Source organism: Gouania willdenowi, chromosome 4 (genome assembly GCF_900634775.1).
Source record: "Gouania willdenowi chromosome 4, fGouWil2.1, whole genome shotgun sequence".
NCBI classification, from domain to species: Eukaryota; Metazoa; Chordata; class Actinopteri; order Blenniiformes; family Gobiesocidae; genus Gouania; species Gouania willdenowi.
In genome coordinates, this window is record NC_041047.1 from 43611936 (window position 1) to 43629741 (window position 17806).

General features: G+C 43.4%; 2 protein-coding genes and 1 long non-coding RNA gene across 10 annotated transcripts in view; all 3 read right to left on the minus strand.

Moving 5' to 3' along the window:
* The window catches only part of LOC114461760 (leucine-rich repeat-containing protein 24-like), a 69759-nt gene extending 68079 nt beyond the window's left edge, over positions 1-1680 (minus strand). For 3 of the 7 annotated variants that reach the window (XM_028444102.1, XM_028444100.1, XM_028444096.1), the window contains exon 1: positions 1405-1678. The gene's annotated coding sequence lies outside the window, so the exon portion shown is untranslated. Of the gene's footprint in view, positions 1-163; positions 263-1404 lie in introns of those variants that run through there. The other 4 variants (XM_028444098.1, XM_028444097.1, XM_028444101.1 and 1 more) reach the window with 4 other exon arrangements.
* Positions 1681-2771: 1091 nt separating this feature from the next.
* The window catches only part of lonp1 (lon peptidase 1, mitochondrial), a 50377-nt gene continuing 35342 nt past the window's right edge, over positions 2772-17806 (minus strand). Inside the window, exons 11-21 of one of the 2 annotated variants that reach the window (XM_028443708.1) lie at positions 7305-7443; positions 7055-7233; positions 6871-6958; positions 6639-6761; positions 6458-6574; positions 5027-5167; positions 4780-4945; positions 4445-4531; positions 3944-4071; positions 3658-3822; positions 2772-3561 (exon numbers count right to left, since the gene is read on the minus strand). In XM_028443708.1, the coding sequence (XP_028299509.1) occupies positions 3406-3561; positions 3658-3822; positions 3944-4071; positions 4445-4531; positions 4780-4945; positions 5027-5167; positions 6458-6574; positions 6639-6761; positions 6871-6958; positions 7055-7233; positions 7305-7443 (1489 nt within the window). In that variant the 3' untranslated portion in view covers positions 2772-3405. Of the gene's footprint in view, positions 3562-3657; positions 3823-3943; positions 4072-4444; positions 4676-4779; positions 4946-5026; positions 5168-6457; positions 6575-6638; positions 6762-6870; positions 6959-7054; positions 7234-7304; positions 7444-17806 lie in introns of those variants that run through there. The other variant, XR_003673849.1, reaches the window with a different exon arrangement.
* On the minus strand, positions 8535-17122 carry LOC114461546 (uncharacterized). Its single transcript, XR_003673850.1, has 2 exons — positions 15643-17122; positions 8535-10604 (listed from the first exon to the last, which is right to left on the minus strand). It is a non-coding gene; the product is annotated as an uncharacterized LOC114461546 (long non-coding RNA).

Sequence of the window (17806 nt, forward strand, 5' to 3'; positions counted from 1 at the left end):
CAGAGCTTAACTTCCATGCGCGGCACCACAAAGAATCTGCAGTTTTCCAGATGGAGCATTGAACGGGTTGAGTTCAATACCGACTCTCGTGAAACACTATTGAGCAATTGCACGGACAGTAATATGGGTTAAACAATAGGAAACTTGTCTGCAAAAGACTCACCAGTGGCTGACGGTTTCAAATGACGTATTCAGAGAGCTCCCATTTTTGAGACGCGACGACAGAATGGCAGGCACAGAGATGGAGACGGAAAAGGAAGTGTACTTTTTTTTTTGGACTCTGTGACTTAAAGGAAGTTTGGGATCACAGAGATAATTTTAAATAACCATGAAATAATAACTTTTATCAGTAAAAAAACGTTTAATATTGACTTTTTTTTAATTAACCCAAACAAACTGTGACAGGGTGACGTCATGAACCCGGAACTGGAAGTAGCGCGCTCAATACTGTGCTCATTATTGAGAGGGCCGTAATCTTAAAAATAACGTTTTGCTTCACCAAATTACTCCAAAATAACAAGTGCGCACAGTTGGGGTATTTGGAACCCGTTGACTAAGTTTCAGGTGGAACTCGTACTGTGTTGGGGAGAAATTCGCTTCACACGCACACAATCCTTGATTTTAGAGATAGAAGATTATAGATAGTGAATGACAGTTTTTATACTATTTTCAAGCCAATTACAATTACGAAGTCAATTATTTGAACCCACTTACAATTAAATTACGATTACAGCAGCAACAGATATTTTCAATTACAATTACACTTATAATATATAAATTTTTCCTTACAGACTAAGTAATCTCTCACCCGCAGCTCAGTAGTTTATCAAATGTCTTTATGTGTGACATTATCATGACGCACAAAAGGCCTGCGAATGTAAAATACATTGTATCATACAGAACAACAAAAACACACAAGGTGACGACAAATATGCAAAAATAACAAATGACTCAAAAAACACACAAACCATAACAATACGCAATACTGACTTAAAGATATAGGTATAAGACGACGCATACCCACTTACTTCCTGGACTACTGCAGTGCTGTTTGGATATTTTCAGGTTTGTTTGAACTGAACATTGTGTGATTACATCCCTACGAATGAACAATCAGGCAAAAAATCCATTAGTTCTACGTGCTAAATCGTACGTGTTTATTCCAGGTTGGATATCGTTCAATATATCAATTAATCAATCAGTCATGGCAGGTCACGTGATACCAGGAGGAGGAATGCATCATGGGGATGTTATCATGTCTACAGAGGGTTCATTACTGCCTTTATATCTGTTACCATGGTAACATGACGAGGACCACGAAGAAGCCTCTCAACGAACGTGCACATCTATGTCCAACCACCGAGGCTGGTGAAAGGACAGGACCGTGCGCTTCATAACGCTCACCTGGCAGAAGATACGCAAGAGAGTCCACGGAGCGGAGGACCGGGTCGAGGGCCCGCCAGAGGCCGACGGACGGAGGACCGATAGCCGCCGTGCAGTCAACAGGAGCCGCTGCTTGAACAGTGGAGTTCAGACTGCTTTGGATCCCAGTTTAAAGCGTCTGTGAACCCAGCCGCACACGGAGCTTTTCCTCTAACATCATTCACAATAAACGGGAAAGCATCCTCGCTCCTCCATCAGGGAGCAGGGAATAATGTTCACCGACAGGGGCGCCCTTCTCTGTGCATCCTCAACATGCGTCACCTCCTACCCACCATCCATTCATCAGAAAGCTTCACTCTGATGGTGAGAACCTCCTTGCTGTCAGTGTTCCTCCTGGGATGTATAATCGAAAAAAAAAAAGACGAGGCCCTGCCTCATAATAGATTCAATTGATATTTAGAGTTACGCATTAGGATGTTCTGCATTAGTGCCTGCCGTCTTAGAAACTTTTCTACTTCCTTTCCCTTTTTCTTCTGTCATATTTTTTCCTCCATGCAGCCATCTACCAAATGATTACATAAAAACTCAACACAATAATAATTATATTATTCATACATTTTAAAAATACATTTTTGTACTAATCATGCTAAGATTATTTCTTTCCAGTCCCTGCTATATGTGATCTATAGGAAACTCAGAAACACACACAAAATGTTACTTATTCTCTCCACCAACAGTTTACCAAATATTTAACAAATAAATGAACAGAACACACGTTACAGAAACCAACCTCAGGCAATGGCCAAATTACACCATCACAGTTTTATCAACACTGATTGGGGCGGTGTGTAGCTCAGTGGGTTGAGCGCCCGCCCCATGTACGGAGGCTGTAGCTCCTCACCTGCAGCGGGTCCAGGTTCGATTCCCGGCCTGGGACCCCTTCCTGCGTGTCATTCCCTGCTCTCTCTTACCCCCTTCCTGTCAAGCAACTGTCATACAAAGGCCACTAGAGCCAAAAAAAAGAGACACTGAAAACATGAGTTAATGTTAGACAGTTTTAAAACCTGTTATAACTCCTGAGAGCAGTGGTGTGTCTATTATTTCTCAAAGTGGGACAGGTCACATGATTTTTAACCAGTCAGTAAAATAATCTGGGGATTTAAAAGGTATCAGTGATTTGTCGCTGGTGTTTTCTTAATAGAGACGGGCAAAAATAATGGTTGATATTTGCAATAAAATGTATTATTGATTGCCATCTGTATCAGTTTCTCTAATTTAAAAAAAGAAATCAGTGCTTTTGTTCAGAGGCGTGTTAAAAAGATATATGGCATTTCTTCATAACTGAGGTTAAATATGTTTTCTTATTTTGTACAGATTTTAATCAGGAATACATCCACAGGCCTATCTTTATGACATTAACAATATCTGATACAAAAAAAAATCAAACATTTTTAGATCATCATTAGGTAAATTAATATTCATTATAATAATGTGATTGTTAGTCTTATCAGTTCATCAGCTGATCGAGCACTTTAGTGAGTTTTCTTGTTCTTGTGTATTAATGACACTATATGAATGCAGTACAGAAGAGGGTTTGAGGAACACAGACATTGTATTACTATTATTTACTACCTTACAATATATTAAACTATGGAGGAAAGCCACAAAGTAACATCAGACTGGAACTGGGCGCATTCTTTATCCCTTAACCCATTGCTCCTTATAAATGTTATTTCAGTTTATTTCCCCATAATTTCTGATTAGAATCAAACCACCGTTGTATTTATTGTTACATTTATTTCACTATCATTTTCACATCTGGAATAATAGAAAAAAAAGGAAGGAGGAGTCTGTCCACAGCCTTCAGCAGGACAAGGAGAAGCTGCTCAGCAGCAGAATACCAGTCTGTGTCCTCTGTGCTGATGTCGTCCCTGTCACATGCCTGTCCTCCAGTTTGTGTTTGGCCGGCCTTGTTTCTAACATGTACATTAACAGAGAGTGGGCCAGGTCAGAGGGCAACTGTTAGGACTGGCTCTGTGGTAACACAATGGGGTAGACTTGGCTGTAGTGATCCACAAAGTGGACCTCCAGGTCTTCAGTGATGTACTCTGCCAGGTCCGAGAAATCCTTTCTGTTCTCAGCTGGAAGGATGATACAGGTCACGCCAGCACGACGAGCCTGACCCCACAAACACACCCGGGACAAAGAAGAGCCATTACACAAGTGCACAAGCCCAGATTTAAAAAAAGCGTTGATCGTGTGTGGCTGACGTACTGCAATCGTCTTCTCTTTGATCCCCCCCACAGGAAGTATTTTGCCTGTCAGCGACACCTCTCCTGTCATGGCCAAGTTCTGACGCACAGGCCTGTTGGTTGCCAGGGACAACAGGGCAGTAACAATGGTGCAGCCAGCACTGGGCCCGTCTTTGGGAGTAGCACCCTAAAGATCCCACAAAAACAAAAGGAAATTACATTTAGCTTGTTAACCTTTCCTTCTACACTCTGTGCGTGTGTCTACAGTGAACCTGGTCCATGTGAAGGATGCCTGTGAGCAGCTTTACCTCTGGAACGTGCAGATGCAGGTGGGAAGTGCTGAGGAAGTGGTTCTGGGGTTGGTGTGTGCTGAGGAAAGCTCTGGCAAACGTTGAGGCAATCTTTGCACTCTCCTTCATAACATCACCAAGCTGACCTGCAGAGAAACAGATCCAACATCATCCACTGCTGAGTGCTACTGAAGACCCAGAATGATTTAATCCATGGAAGAGTTCACTTACAAATAGAGCCCGATATATTTAGCTTAATGCTTCTTTACAACATCTACATTCAGCAACAAAGGAGTCAAATAGACTTCTGTCAATAATCTAATGTTTTCTCCAACTGTCATCAGGTGGGAATGTGCATAAGAAAGAATGATCCAACAAATGCACATGGAGTGACGGCAGCCTCTAGAATTGTTAAGCTACTCCCACTGTACTGCATAGAAACAGCTCTCAGGAGTTCAAAGAATCACATTTCACCTGAAAGCTTCATTGAAAATGAACTCCCTGACCCCGGGGACTGACCTGTGACCTCCAGTGACCCCTCCCCTTTCAGGTCTTCTTTTCTCGATGGACATCGAAGCGAAGTCTCAATGAACAATGTGGAGCCACCTGCGTGTTCCACACAGTGAGAGCTCGTGAGTGATTGGAACAGGACCTCCACATCCATCCTACATCTGTGTTTCTACATGTGTATGAAGCTTGGCTGAAGTTGATTAATGAGTTGTGAGGAGATGTAGGTCCACAGCGTGACCTCTGATATAGATAGGAGAAAGATGTGATATGTAATAATTTAAGTTTAATCTCAGACACTGAGCTCTGTAGCTTCTTCTGTGTATTTCAGTGTGTGTGAGTCTAACCCAGAGCGGTCCATGCCAGCCCCATCACCACTCCCGGTGGTGTGACGTCGTACATGCGATCCACGGTAAAAACCGGCTTTCCCACGTACTGCTGCAGGTTGTCAGGAGTAACGCTCACTGTCGTTTGCTCCCCACTGACGATACCAAAGGCCACTTTACGGAAAACCTGCAAACAGGAAACAATGATCTCACACACACAGACGCCGCACACAAGCAGCCAACGCAAGCCTGAGGAGCTGGTTACTACCTTCTCCACTTGTTTCTGCAGGTTCCTGACTCCAGACTCTCTGCAGTACTGCCTGATGAGCAGACTAAGGGCGTCTGATGAAATGGAAGCCTTTTCCTCGTTTAGACCACAGAGGGTACGCAGCTGAGGGACCAGGTACCGCTGCAGGCACACACAACACTTTTAAAATATCAGCAGATCTAACTCTCCATCAGTGCGCCCCTCCAATTATTTCCCAAATTCTTTGATCTGTGCTTGGCTTGAGCAAGTATCTTCATACAAAACAATTTTCTTTTAATCTGCAGCTGTGCATCCATGCGCTGACACGCTGTTCATAGCAAAATATGCTTTTGTAACTCCAGTATTGAAGCTCTGAAATATGAAAGTTTCCTAGTTTGTGATTTGATTCAAAGGTATTTCAAAGTCACTGCTGCTAAATTTCTTTTTTGGTTGCATCACTCAGCTTGTCGGCTGCTTGCTCAAATGCCCTTATATAGTCTTTAGTGGGTGACATATGCAAATGAGCCATCTGTGATCAAGTGGGATTCAACATTCAGCCCATCGGGGTAAGAACAGATTTGGAAGTTAAGAACGTTCAACGCATATTTTTAATAGAGATGGGAAAAAATAATGGTTGATATTTGCAATAAAATTTATTATTGATCGCCATCTGTATCAGTTTCTCTAATTTAAAAAAAGAAATCAGTGCTTTTGTTCAGAGGCGTGTTAAAAAGATATATGGCATTTCTTCATAACTGAGGTTAAATATGTTTTCTTATTTTGTACAGATTTTAATCAGGAATACATCCACAGGCCTATCTTTATGACTTTAACAATATCTGATACCGGCAAACATAAAAAAAAATCAAACATTTTTAGATCATCATTATAATGTATTAGATTATAATTAGGTAAATTAATATTCATTATAATAATGTGATTGTTAGTCTTATCAGTTCATCAGCTGATCGAGCACTTTAGTGAGTTTTCTTGTTCTTGTGTATTAATGACACTATATGAATGCAGTACAGAAGAGGGTTAGAGGAACACAGACACTGTATTACTATTATTTACTACCTTGCAATATATTAAACTATGGAGGAAAGCCACCTAAATGTTATTTCAGTATATTTCCCCATAATTTCTAATTAGAATCAAACCACAGTTGTATTTATTGTTACATTTATTTCACTATCATTTTCACATCTGGAATAATAGAAAAAAAAAGGAAGGAGGAGTCTGTCCACAGCCTTCAGCAGGACAAGGAGAAGCTGCTCAGCAGCAGAATACCAGTCTGTGTCCTCTGTGCTGATGTCGTCCCTGTCACGTGCCTGTCCTCCAGTTTGTGTTTGGCCGGCCTTGTTTCTAACATGTGCATTAACATTTCTCTTATTTTGTCATTAAATTAACAAGAAATTTAAGAGAATATTGCTGAACGAGGCCCAATGTTACCTCAGCAATGGCCAGCTTCTCCTGGGCGACATATCCAGACACGTTGATCATCTCCATCCTGTCTCGAAGAGGTTCTGGAATGGTGTCGGTCACATTGGCCGTGCAGATTAACAGGACCTGGATTGAAGCAGAGAAGCTTTGTTAGAAAAAGAAACAACAGTGCGGAGGTGTGCTGCACTACCTTTGACAGGTCTACAGGAACATCCAGGTAATGGTCCAGGAAGTGGGCGTTCTGTTCAGGGTCCAGGAGCTCCAGCAGTGCTGAAGATGGGTCACCCTGATACCCCCGACCCATCTTATCTACCTGCTCATATCAGGGGAGAAACACTCAGATTAGATGGATTAAACAGAGGCACAAACCATCTTTTACTGAGACGTGCATGTGCCGTTAGGCCAAGACCACGCTCACAGACCTCGTCGATGAGCACCAGAGGGTTCTCAGTCTTAGTTTTCTTCAGGCACTGGATGATCTTCCCAGGCATGGCTCCCACGTATGTCCTCCTGCAGAAAAGGTAAAGACGTCAGGGAACAAAACACTGTCCCTCTGTCCTGAGGAGGTCGTACACAGCTCGCCTGTGGTGTCATTGCTCATCACACCTGTGTCCTTTGATCTCAGCCACGTCCGTCATGCCTCCCACACTGAAGCGAAAGTACTGTCGGTTGAGGGCTCTGGCAATGGAGCGGGCGATGGAGGTCTTTCCCACACCTGGGGGACCGTAGAAGCACAATATCTTCCCCTGGGTGGAGCCACGCAGCTGACTGACTGCAATGAATTCCTATGGAGGACAAACAGGGTCAGGCTCCTCCTCCTCATCATCCTCCTGTGGTGCATTCCTGCTTTACAAACCAGAATCCGCTTCTTCACATCATCCATCCCATAATGATCTTCTTCCAGAACCTCTTTGGCTCTGTCCAACGCCAGGTTCTCCTCACTGTTAGTGCCCCAGGGCATGCTGGTCAGCCAGTCCAGGTAGTTCCGCGTTACACTGAAACAAAAGTAGGAGTTTGTGTTTATTTCACAAAATGTCGATGTAGTTTCAAAGTGATGTAATTAGAAATTAGTTTCTTTATGCTACTTTCTTTAGCTCACTTCTATGGGGATACAAACACACAAAACACGTTTTCCTCAAGCCCAACGATTTACAAATGGCACGTTTCACACACATTAAACAGAAAGACAAGAATATTTTGCATAGAATTGTTGAGATGAAATGAAAAAGTGGCAACTCATTTAATTTACACAAAGCAACCCAAACAAATACATCCATAAAAAAACAAGTAAAATGACAAGGGGAATAAATAGTGAACACGATTTAAACCATACTTCATGAAGCCTCCTGTGTTGCTTAGGTGGGATTTCGGCTCATTCATCCACACACTGTCTTCAAATCTTCATTGTTCCAGAGGCCTTTTCTGTAAACTTGGATCTTCACTTCTTTCCAGTAATAACAGGTGATCACCTGGGCTTTTCAACTGGTTTGATTTTCCTTTCCTGACCGTTTCCTTGGCTTTGTGTTTAAGATGTTTGTTTCCTGGTTGATGGAGAACATACGAGCTGAGTGTTTCATTCAGTTTTCTGTGTCTTTTTACTCTGGTTTCAGAAATCCTGTGTTGAGCACCTGCTGGTGGTTGATTCATGGTGGAATGATGCGACAGTTCTCACTGGAACATTTAGAGGTTTACAAACATACCTGTAACCAATGACCAATGTTGGAAGTCCTTTGGGAGAGCTCTTTTGTTTGAATCCTAGCCTTCTCATTGCTCAATCATCAGGACTGAACAAGTGACGCACGGACAGTGGGCAGAGTTGAGACATTTCAGCTGCTTTTTGTTTCTGCAATTTATTTCTCACAACATAATTTATGGATGCATTAGTTTTAATTTCTTTGTATGTGTAATTTATTTGTGTTGTCACTCTCATCTGCTTAAAGAAAAAATGTTGAAATGTTCTTCAGGTTACCCTGATTAAGTGTGGCTTTTCAATCTTTACTTTGATCCAAGTAAGCAGATCTGTTTTTTGCATAATTAGGAAAAATTATTAAATGCTTAATATTACTTTTGCACTCTATGGGTATTCTCCCGTCTGGACTTAAACGTTTTTTTTTTTACACACCTGCAGTTATGCGCCTTTCTGCTGTGGCCACTACATGTCAATTGACCCAAAGTGCAATTGCAGTTGAAAGGCCTTCACTGAAACACCATGTAACTAGTTAATTTAATAAAAATTATTGGAGTGTGAGGATCGGCCCCATTTTTCTGTCCGAGCCACAGTTAAAATCTCTTTCCCCCTCATACTAACTACAGATTAATGTTCGTAGAAAACCTGACTTTAACTTTTTTCATTCCTGCATTCAGAAATGATCAGCACCCATTACTCGTCATCATCTTCTGTCATCAATGTTTCACTTGTTAAGTACTTACTCTGTAGTACGATCAAACTGTGGTTTTACGTTGTAAATAGTATGAAAATAGTTGGACATCAGTCTGACCAGCATGGGCAGAAGTCTGAGGTCTGTCAGAGTTTTAATTTACCGAGCCGCTGCAGACGCACGTACACCAGCACACAGCTGGTCATCTCCGTGGCGCTGCTCCCACCGCCCTCCCAAGAAAAGGAGTGGACAGCACGAATAAAATATAATGAAATGTAACACATTTTGTCCCATCTAGAACTGGTAAATATGAACATACTGTATTAGAAATGCTGATGGTCAATCTTTTGGCATGTTTGTGTTACTCCCGCCAGCCACCCCTGTGACAGTGTGACAGTTTGGATAGATTATTTCTGGGAGTCTCTTGCAATATTATGAGTCAATGGGGCTTAAATTGTAATGAGTACAAACTTCTAGTGCGATACAATGTTTCACATTCTCGGGGCACTGCACTTATTTCACCGGTAGAATTTGACTGGAAACGCCCACATTTCAGGGCCACTCCTCCCAGAGTGCCGAACTGGGACGAAGGCGCGAAGTGACTGACTTAAGTACAGGGGCAGAATAGCTGAAAACAGTGGCGCTGCGTGGCTTTTCTGATTCAAGCGCATTGGAGAAAAGAGCCCTATTTGCACGCCACATGTTGCTGAGCAATACCACACAAAAAACAAAACAAAAACAGCTCATTACTTTTTCAAACAATTCATGGATGAAATATAATAAACAATAACTATATCTACAAAATCTCATTGTATCATCAGGACAAACCTCCACTAATGTCATTAATGTTACAATATCAAAGGAGGGGGTGAGATTTATCACATGGATTAGTTTCAAAGTCCGAGAACACAATTTAAAGAAGTGGTTCAATATACAGTGGGGCAAAAAAATATTCAGTCAGCCACCAACTGTGCAAGTTCTCCCACTTAAAAAGATGAGAGGCCTGTAATTTTCATCATAGGTACACCGCAACTATGTATGGAGCCCCTTAAGGGGCCTAGTAGTACTAAAAAATAAAATGAGTTGAGCTAAAAATAAAATTAAAATCCTGAGAAAATATCTTGAGATTCCGTGAAAGTATCTCGAGATCACGTGCAGACTGGTCATTTGACAAAAGCTGCAGCCAGGGAGGCAGACCTATTCCTGCTTTTGCAGATCCCAAATGCAGATCTAATGAAGATGGAAGCTGACAAGGTGGGTAGATAATGCATTTATTTAGTGAATGTGGTAAATTGCCTTTAAACAGCTTGTTTTTATTTGATTTGAAACTTCTTTTGCCCTGCTACTTTGACACATTTTCGGCACAACGGTCCCAGTTTATGGCAAGACTGTCATGAGTCTGCTTATTTAGTCACTCCCTGTTCCTTGATTTTGCCTGTTCCTGTCCATGTTTTCCTGCCTGCCCAGTTTTCCTGCTCTCCACAGCTGCTCCTCATTCCCTCGTCAAGTCAGAGGAGGTTATATATACTCCCTCAGTTCAGTCAGTCTCTTGCTAGATTGTCAACCTGTGAAGAGAGACTTTCAAGCTCATTGAAATTATTGAGAGTTCCTGATTCTGATTGCAAAGTGGGGAATCTGTGTTCCTTTAATAAACAAATCCGATTGGGGAATATTTCAGTTATCCTCCTTGTTTTGTTTGGGGCCCGTTTATTCAATCTGTTAGATATTTCAGTTTCTTCCTACTCCTTCCTGCGTTGCATTTGAGTTCTTCTGTATACCTGTGATAGTACAATCTAGCCACGCTATGAACTCAGCATCACAGAAGGAAAGCCCAATGGAGCGGCTAGACAGACTAGAGAAGTGTATGGAGCAACATCAGGCTCAGTTACAATCTGCTACTTCTGATGTTCGTCAGTCAGCTGCAGCTAATGATCAAACCATTGCTACTCTGTCTGCTCAGATCCAACAGCTGGCAGTTACTGTCACTCAGTTAGTCACTGCTGTTGATCCCAATCCTGCACCAGCTCCGCCCTCTGCTGATTTTGCTCCTCCATTACCAGTTTCTGAACCTCGAGTGGGTACCCCAGAGCGCTATGGTGGTGACCCTGAAGGATGTAATCCTTTTCTGACAAACTGCTCCATACTCTTTGCCCTACAACCACATACATTTTCCACCGAGAGAGCCAAGGTGGCTTTTGCCATAAATCATCTTACTGAAAGGGCTCGGTTGTGGGGAACGGCTGAGTGGGAGCGACAGACACCTGCTTGTTCTTCCTTCCAGGCCTTTGCAGATGAACTTCGTAAGGTTTTCGGTGAAACCTCTTTAGGTCCGGATAGGGAACGTGAGCTGGGTTTAGACCGTCGTGAGACAGGTTAGTTTTACCCTACTGATGATGTGTTGTTGCAATAGTAATCCTATTGCAGGGGGAGGTCTACTAGGGATGCGACAAGGGACCCGCACTGTTTCTGATTATTCTATTGATTTCCGGACCCGAGCCCTTCAGAGCCAGTGGAATGCCGCTGCCCAAACGGATGCTTATCTCCTGGGTCTGAATGACTACATCAAAGATGAGCTGGTTTCACATGACCTTCCCTCATCTCTTGATAAATTGATAGAGCTTGCCACCAGATTGGATCGTTGTATCCAAGCCCGACGGCAGGAAAAGAGGCACAGAATTCCTGAGCGACTTCCTGTTCCACGACCACGTCCTCCAGTAGATGTAAACCACTTTCCGGCTCCTCACGATGGTGGTCCCGAGCCTATGCAGGTGGGCCGAACCAGACTTTCGCCAGAGGAGCGAGAACATCGTCGCCAGAGAAATCTCTGCCTTTATTGTGGAAAGCCCAGCCATTACATTATCAGATGTCCGGTAAAAGGGGCACGCTCATCAGTAGAAAGGGGAGTACTGATGAGTCTTTTCTCCACACCATCCCCTATCAAACGACCCCACTTCCAGGCTCGCCTGTTGCTCAAACGTGGTACTCACACCCTGACTACTTTGATAGATTCAGGCTCTGATATTTGCCTTTTGGATGAAAACCTGGCCCAACAATTAGAGATCAAAAGCGTTCCTCTTCCAGCATCTGTTCCTGATAATGCTCTGGACGGCAGACTCCTGGGTACTATCACACATCGCACAGTTCCTGTTCATCTGGTACTGGCTGGCAGGCACCATGAGACTGTCCAGTTTCACATCCTGAAGACTCCACAACATCCTGTTATTCTGGGGTTCCCTTGGCTTCACCGACATAACCCGCATATCGACTGGTCTATGGGTTCCTTTATTAGTTGGAGTCCGTATTGCCATCAGATCTGCCTGAAACAAGCTATACCAGCTCTACTACGCAGTGACACCTCTGGTCCTCCATCTGATCTACAAGGGTTGCCAGAGGAGTATCATGATCTCCAAGAGGTGTTCAGTAAGACTAGGGCTACCTCACTTCCTCCACATCGTTCGTACGATTGTAGCATTGACCTGCTACCTGGAACATCACCTCCTCGTATTTACTCCCTGTCAGGACCTGAAAGAGAAGTAATGGAAAAATATGTCAACGAGTCTCTGGCTGCAGGCTTAATCAGGCCCTCCTCATCTCCCGCTGGAGCAGGTTTTTTCTTTGTTGAGAAGAAAGATAAGACGCTAAGGCCGTGCATCGACTACAGAGGGCTTAACAACATCACTGTCAAGAACCGCTATCCTCTTCCACTCATCTCATCAGCATTTGAACTCCTGCAGGATGCGGTCATTTTCACTAAACTTGACCTACGCAATGCTTACCATTTGGTCCGAATTCGGGAAGCGGATGAGTGGAAGACTGCTTTAACAGTCCTACTGGACACTACGAGTATCTGGTTATGCCATTCGGTCTCACCAACGCTCCCGCAGTTTTCCAGGCCCTGGTTAATGATGTTCTCCGTGACATGTTAAACCAGTATGTTTTTGTTTACCTCGACGACATCCTGATTTTCTCAAGGTCCAAGGAAGAACACGTTCATCACGTCCAATCCGTCCTGCAATGCCTGCTTGCAAACTCACTCTTTGTCAAGGCAGAAAAGTGTGAGTTCCATACCTTATCTGTTGCTTTTCTTGGTTATGTCATTGGTTAGGGAAGCATTTCCATGGACCCCTCCAAGGTAGAAGCAGTTGCGTCCTGGCCTGTTCCTGAGTCCCGTAAGATGTTACAGCGCTTCCTTGGGTTCGCAAACTTTTACCGAAAGTTCATCCGGGGTTGCAGTTCGGTTGCTGCTCCACTCACAGCACTTACCTCCTCCAAAGTACCCTACAGGTGGTCTTCAGAGGCGGAGGAGGCCTTTAAGTCACTAAAGAAGGGTTTCACCTCTGCCCCCCATTCTTAGGGTTCCGGATCATGAAGGGCAGTTTGTGGTGGAAGTCGACGCTTCTGATGTAGGTGTGGGGGCGGTTTTGTCTCAACGAGCACCTGATGATCAGAATCTGCACCCCTGCGCCTTCTACTCTCGACAGTTAACATCAGCAGAGAGGAACTACGACATTGGTAATCAGGAACTGCTGGCAGTTAAATTGGCCTTGGAGGAGTGGAGACACTGGCTCGAAGGCAGCAAGGTGCCATTTCTGATATGGACAGATCACAAGAATCTGGAATATCTTCAGTCTGCAAAACGCCTCAACTCTCGGCAGGCCCGGTGGGCTCTGTTTCTCACTAGGTTCAATTTCACTTTGTCCTATCGACCTGGTTCTCGCAACACTAAGCCGGATTCGCTGTCCCGCCAGTTCTCCACCTCGGAAGTCTCCACTGCAGAACCCGAGACAATCCTGTCCAACTCCCACATGGTTGCCATCCTCACATGGGACGTGGAAGAACGGGTCAAAGCTACTCTGGAAGACAGTCCTGGACCCAGCACCTGCCCTGACAACCTTCTCTTTGTTCCTCAACATCTCCGGTCGGATGTTCTGCAATGGGCCCACAGTTCTAAACTCACATGTCACCCTGGTATCCAGTGGACTAAGGAGTTCCTGCGGCAAAGGTTTTGGTGGGCTTCCCTGGATGAAGACACCAGAGATTTTGTCAATTCCTGTCTTGTACGCAATCAGTCAAAACCTACTCACCAAGCACCTGCTGGACATCTTCATTCCCTACCTGTTCCTCATCGACCTTGGTCCAATATATCCCTTGACTTTGTTACCGGCTTACCTGCTTCTGACGGACACACCACCATCCTGACAGTCGTTGATCGTTTTAGTAAGATGGCTCATTTCATTCCTCTTCCTAAACTTCCATCGGCGAAGGAGACTGCCCAACTTATGTTGCTAAATGTTTTTCGTCTGCACGGACTACCTACTGATATTGTCTCGGATCGGGGCCCACAATTCACCTCCATTTTCTGGCGGGAGTTCTGTTCGCTTCTAGGAGCCACTGTCAGCTTGTCATCAGGATACCATCCTCAATCAAATGGCCAAACCGAAAGAATTAAACAACAGATGGAAACCATTTGTATGGCTTCCAGAAGTCTGTCCTCCTGGTCCCAACAGTTACTGTGGGTCGAGTACTCGCATAACACTCTGCAAAGTACGGCCACAGGCCTTTCACCATTTCAATGTGCGTATGGGTATCAGCCACCCTTATTTCGATCCCAAGAGAAAGAAGCATCTTGTCCATCTGTTCAGGCCTTCATCAAACGCTGCTACAGGACCTGGAAACAGCCACAAAAATCCCTGCTCCGTTCAGCACATCGTTACTCTGCTTCTGCTAATCGCCGCCGCTCTGAGGCTCCTGTATACCAAGTAGGCCAGATGGTTTGGCTTTCCACAAAAAATCTCCCTCTTAAGAGTTGAGTCCAAGAAACTCGCTCCAAGGTTCATTGGTCCTTTTGAAATAGAGAAGGTGGTCAACCCTGTGGCTGTGCGCCTCAAGTTACCCAGGGCCATGCGTATTAATGCCACTTTCCATGTCTCGAAGGTTAAACCTGTCCATGAAAGTCCTCTTGCTCCCGCCCTACCTCCTCCACCACCAACGCGTCTGATTGATGGGGAACCTGCATACACAGTTCGACGCCTTCTCCGTTCCAGGCGCCGTGGCAGAGGACTCCAATACCTAATCGACTGGGAGGGGTATGGTCATGAGGAGCGATGTTGGGTACCTGCCAGGTTTATCTTGGACCCGCGTCTCATTCGAGCCTTCCATGAGCAGCATCCGGATCAACCTTCGGCGGCCGTCACTGCTTCTGGCCGATCTGGTTCTGGGGTGCCTTCTGTCCTTCCTCCTGAGGCCTTGGATGACCAGCTGGACAACAGTGGTTCTGTGGAGGAATCGATTGGTGGTTCTTCTGTCTGTTCGGAGGGTGGTTCGGGGCATTCTGAGGAGTTCTGACCCTCCATCGTGTTCCCCTCCTCCCTCCCGGTGTGGTGGTTGCTGTTGGGACGGCAGGAGCCGTCCCTTGAGAGGGGGGTTCTGTCATGAGTCTGCTTATTTAGTCACTCCCTGTTCCTTGATTTTGCCTGTTCCTGTCCATGTTTTCCTGCCTGCCCAGTTTTCCTGCTTTCCACAGCTGCTCCTCATTCCCTCGTCAAGTCAGAGGAGGTTATATATACTCCCTCAGTTCAGTCAGTCTCTTGCTAGATTGTCAACCTGTGAAGAGAGACTTTCAAGCTCATTGAAATTATTGAGAGTTCCTGATTCTGATTGCAAAGTGGGGAATCTGTGTTCCTTTAATAAACAAATCCGATTGGGGAATATTTCAGTTATCCTCCTTGTTTTGTTTGGGGCCCGTTTATTCAATCTGTTAGATATTTCAGTTTCTTCCTACTCCTTCCTGCGTTGCATTTGAGTTCTTCTGTATACCTGTGATAGACTCAGCTTAAGATGAATCTGGATATTCAAAAATGATAGCCACTAGCTCCTACCCTCTACCTCCTTTACCTCCATAGAGTTCAATAGGGCAAAAGGCTAGAGGCTATATTTTTTGACTATCCGGATTTAGCCACATCTTTTGTTTCTAGCATTGACTGTAGTATTGACTCTTTCTCAATGGTATCTAGGCTAAAACCATGGATCTAAAACACGTAAGCACTGTACATTTAGATCAGATAGAACTTTTTTAAACCCGAAGGAAAAGACATACAGTCGTTAACCCATTAGATCTGCATCTGGCGATTAGCGTCGTTATGCTACGATACCAATGCTCAGTTCGCTGTGTAACATCCAAGTGAGTTGCTAATGCTAGTTAGCATTACAATGCATGGACAAATTTATTTGAAAGTTTTTGGAGGTGCCACACTTATCGCTAATGTGGGTTTCGCTAACGTTGGTTCGAATCCCATATTTGACAAATATTTTTTCTTTCATTTTAACATGGCAAATTCCACATATAAAAATACATATCCGACAAAAATAGACAGAGTTACAGTTAGGACTAGGGCTAAAATAAAAGGGTTAGCGGGGTAGGTAAAAATAAATATGAGCTACACGAAACTTTAAGTCACGTGGTGGCCAATGAGGAGCGCTGCGTATCCATAGAGTGGCAGCCATGACCAATATATTTTGATTAAAAACTCCTCAATATTGGCAACAATATGTGAATGAGACACTGTACATTTTATTATTGTATTTTCTGTATATAGGTTTTAAAGTTGGTGTGGAAAAGCCCAACCAGGGACTGCAGTTGTGAATTAGCTTTTGCTATATACTCTGTATGCACCACATCAGCTGCAAGCTTTGTTTTGTAACTATGTCTGTCTGCTTATCCTGTTAAGTAAATAAATAAAAAAATCTACAATGCAAATACAAAAAAATTTATATTTTAATATAAAGTTCAGTTCTTCGAAATGTATCTTCCAGTGGGTCTGTTTGTATTAAAGCACTGGCCTAATAATGCATAAAGTTTGTTGTGATGTATGTCTATGTGATGTTATTTATCTTTGAGTGATCCAGCAACATGGTTAACTTTTTATTTTGATTTGCAGGTGGACAAGTCAGTGCTGAACCATCATGACCGATGAGATGGTTCAAATCTGCCATCCTATGGCGACAGAATAGCTACTCTTGCCTTTTGCCACCAAACAAGTGCTACTAATACTGGTACTGACAAAAATAAAGATGCTTTGCTTGAATGATTAAAGCAAAAAATGGGCAAACGGAAACTGAAACAGCAACGATCTGATGCGACCTGTCCTACATCGAGTGCACTCCAAAGCCTCTAGTTAGATGGATTTGATTACATAGTTTTTTTTTTTTCCTGGTTTGAAAGTTGGATACCCCAGCTTTAACTAAAAGAATAATCACAATTATCTCAAAAATTGTTAGTTACAGCCCTAATTTTTTTTATTCAAACATTGAATATGAAATATTGATCTGTGGAGAATAAGAATGTGACTTGCATGAATCAATAAAATATTTTAAATGTATCTCTTATGTGTATAACAAAAAAAAACAAAAAAATATATGTTCTGTTAGTTTGTTAAATCTTTTTTTCTGCTCGCTGGATCAATTATCAGTGCAAGTTTCAGGCGGCCAGCAGTCTTTGTTCGATATCCTTAACCTGGTCTTTGAGGAAAATGATACAAATGTAGAGGTAAGGTTAATAAAACTGCATGTAACTGAAAATGTAAACTTTCACAATTTCAAATATCCATCAATTTCAGGTAGACCTCTTGCAACTTCATGGTTCAAGTGCTTGTGCCAACAGCAGTTTGCAGCCATCAACTTCAACAGCTGAACTGACACATCGGGGCAAACGTCACGATAAAGTGGTTGACAATCTCCTGGCTGTCTTCATCGAGGGTGACATCATGAGTGTCAATCTTAAAATGAAAGTGTTGAATGAAAATGCTGTTGATTATGATGGTGTATCTAGGGAACAGTTCTCAGAATTTTGTGAAGGGAAAAATAAAAATTCATGATCATTTAGCAGCTTTTTCCGTAAAAATGAACACTTCTGTTTTGGATGCTTTAAAAAACAGCAAAAGCTGCTAAATGAGCCTAAATGATCATGAGTTGCTCACTTCCA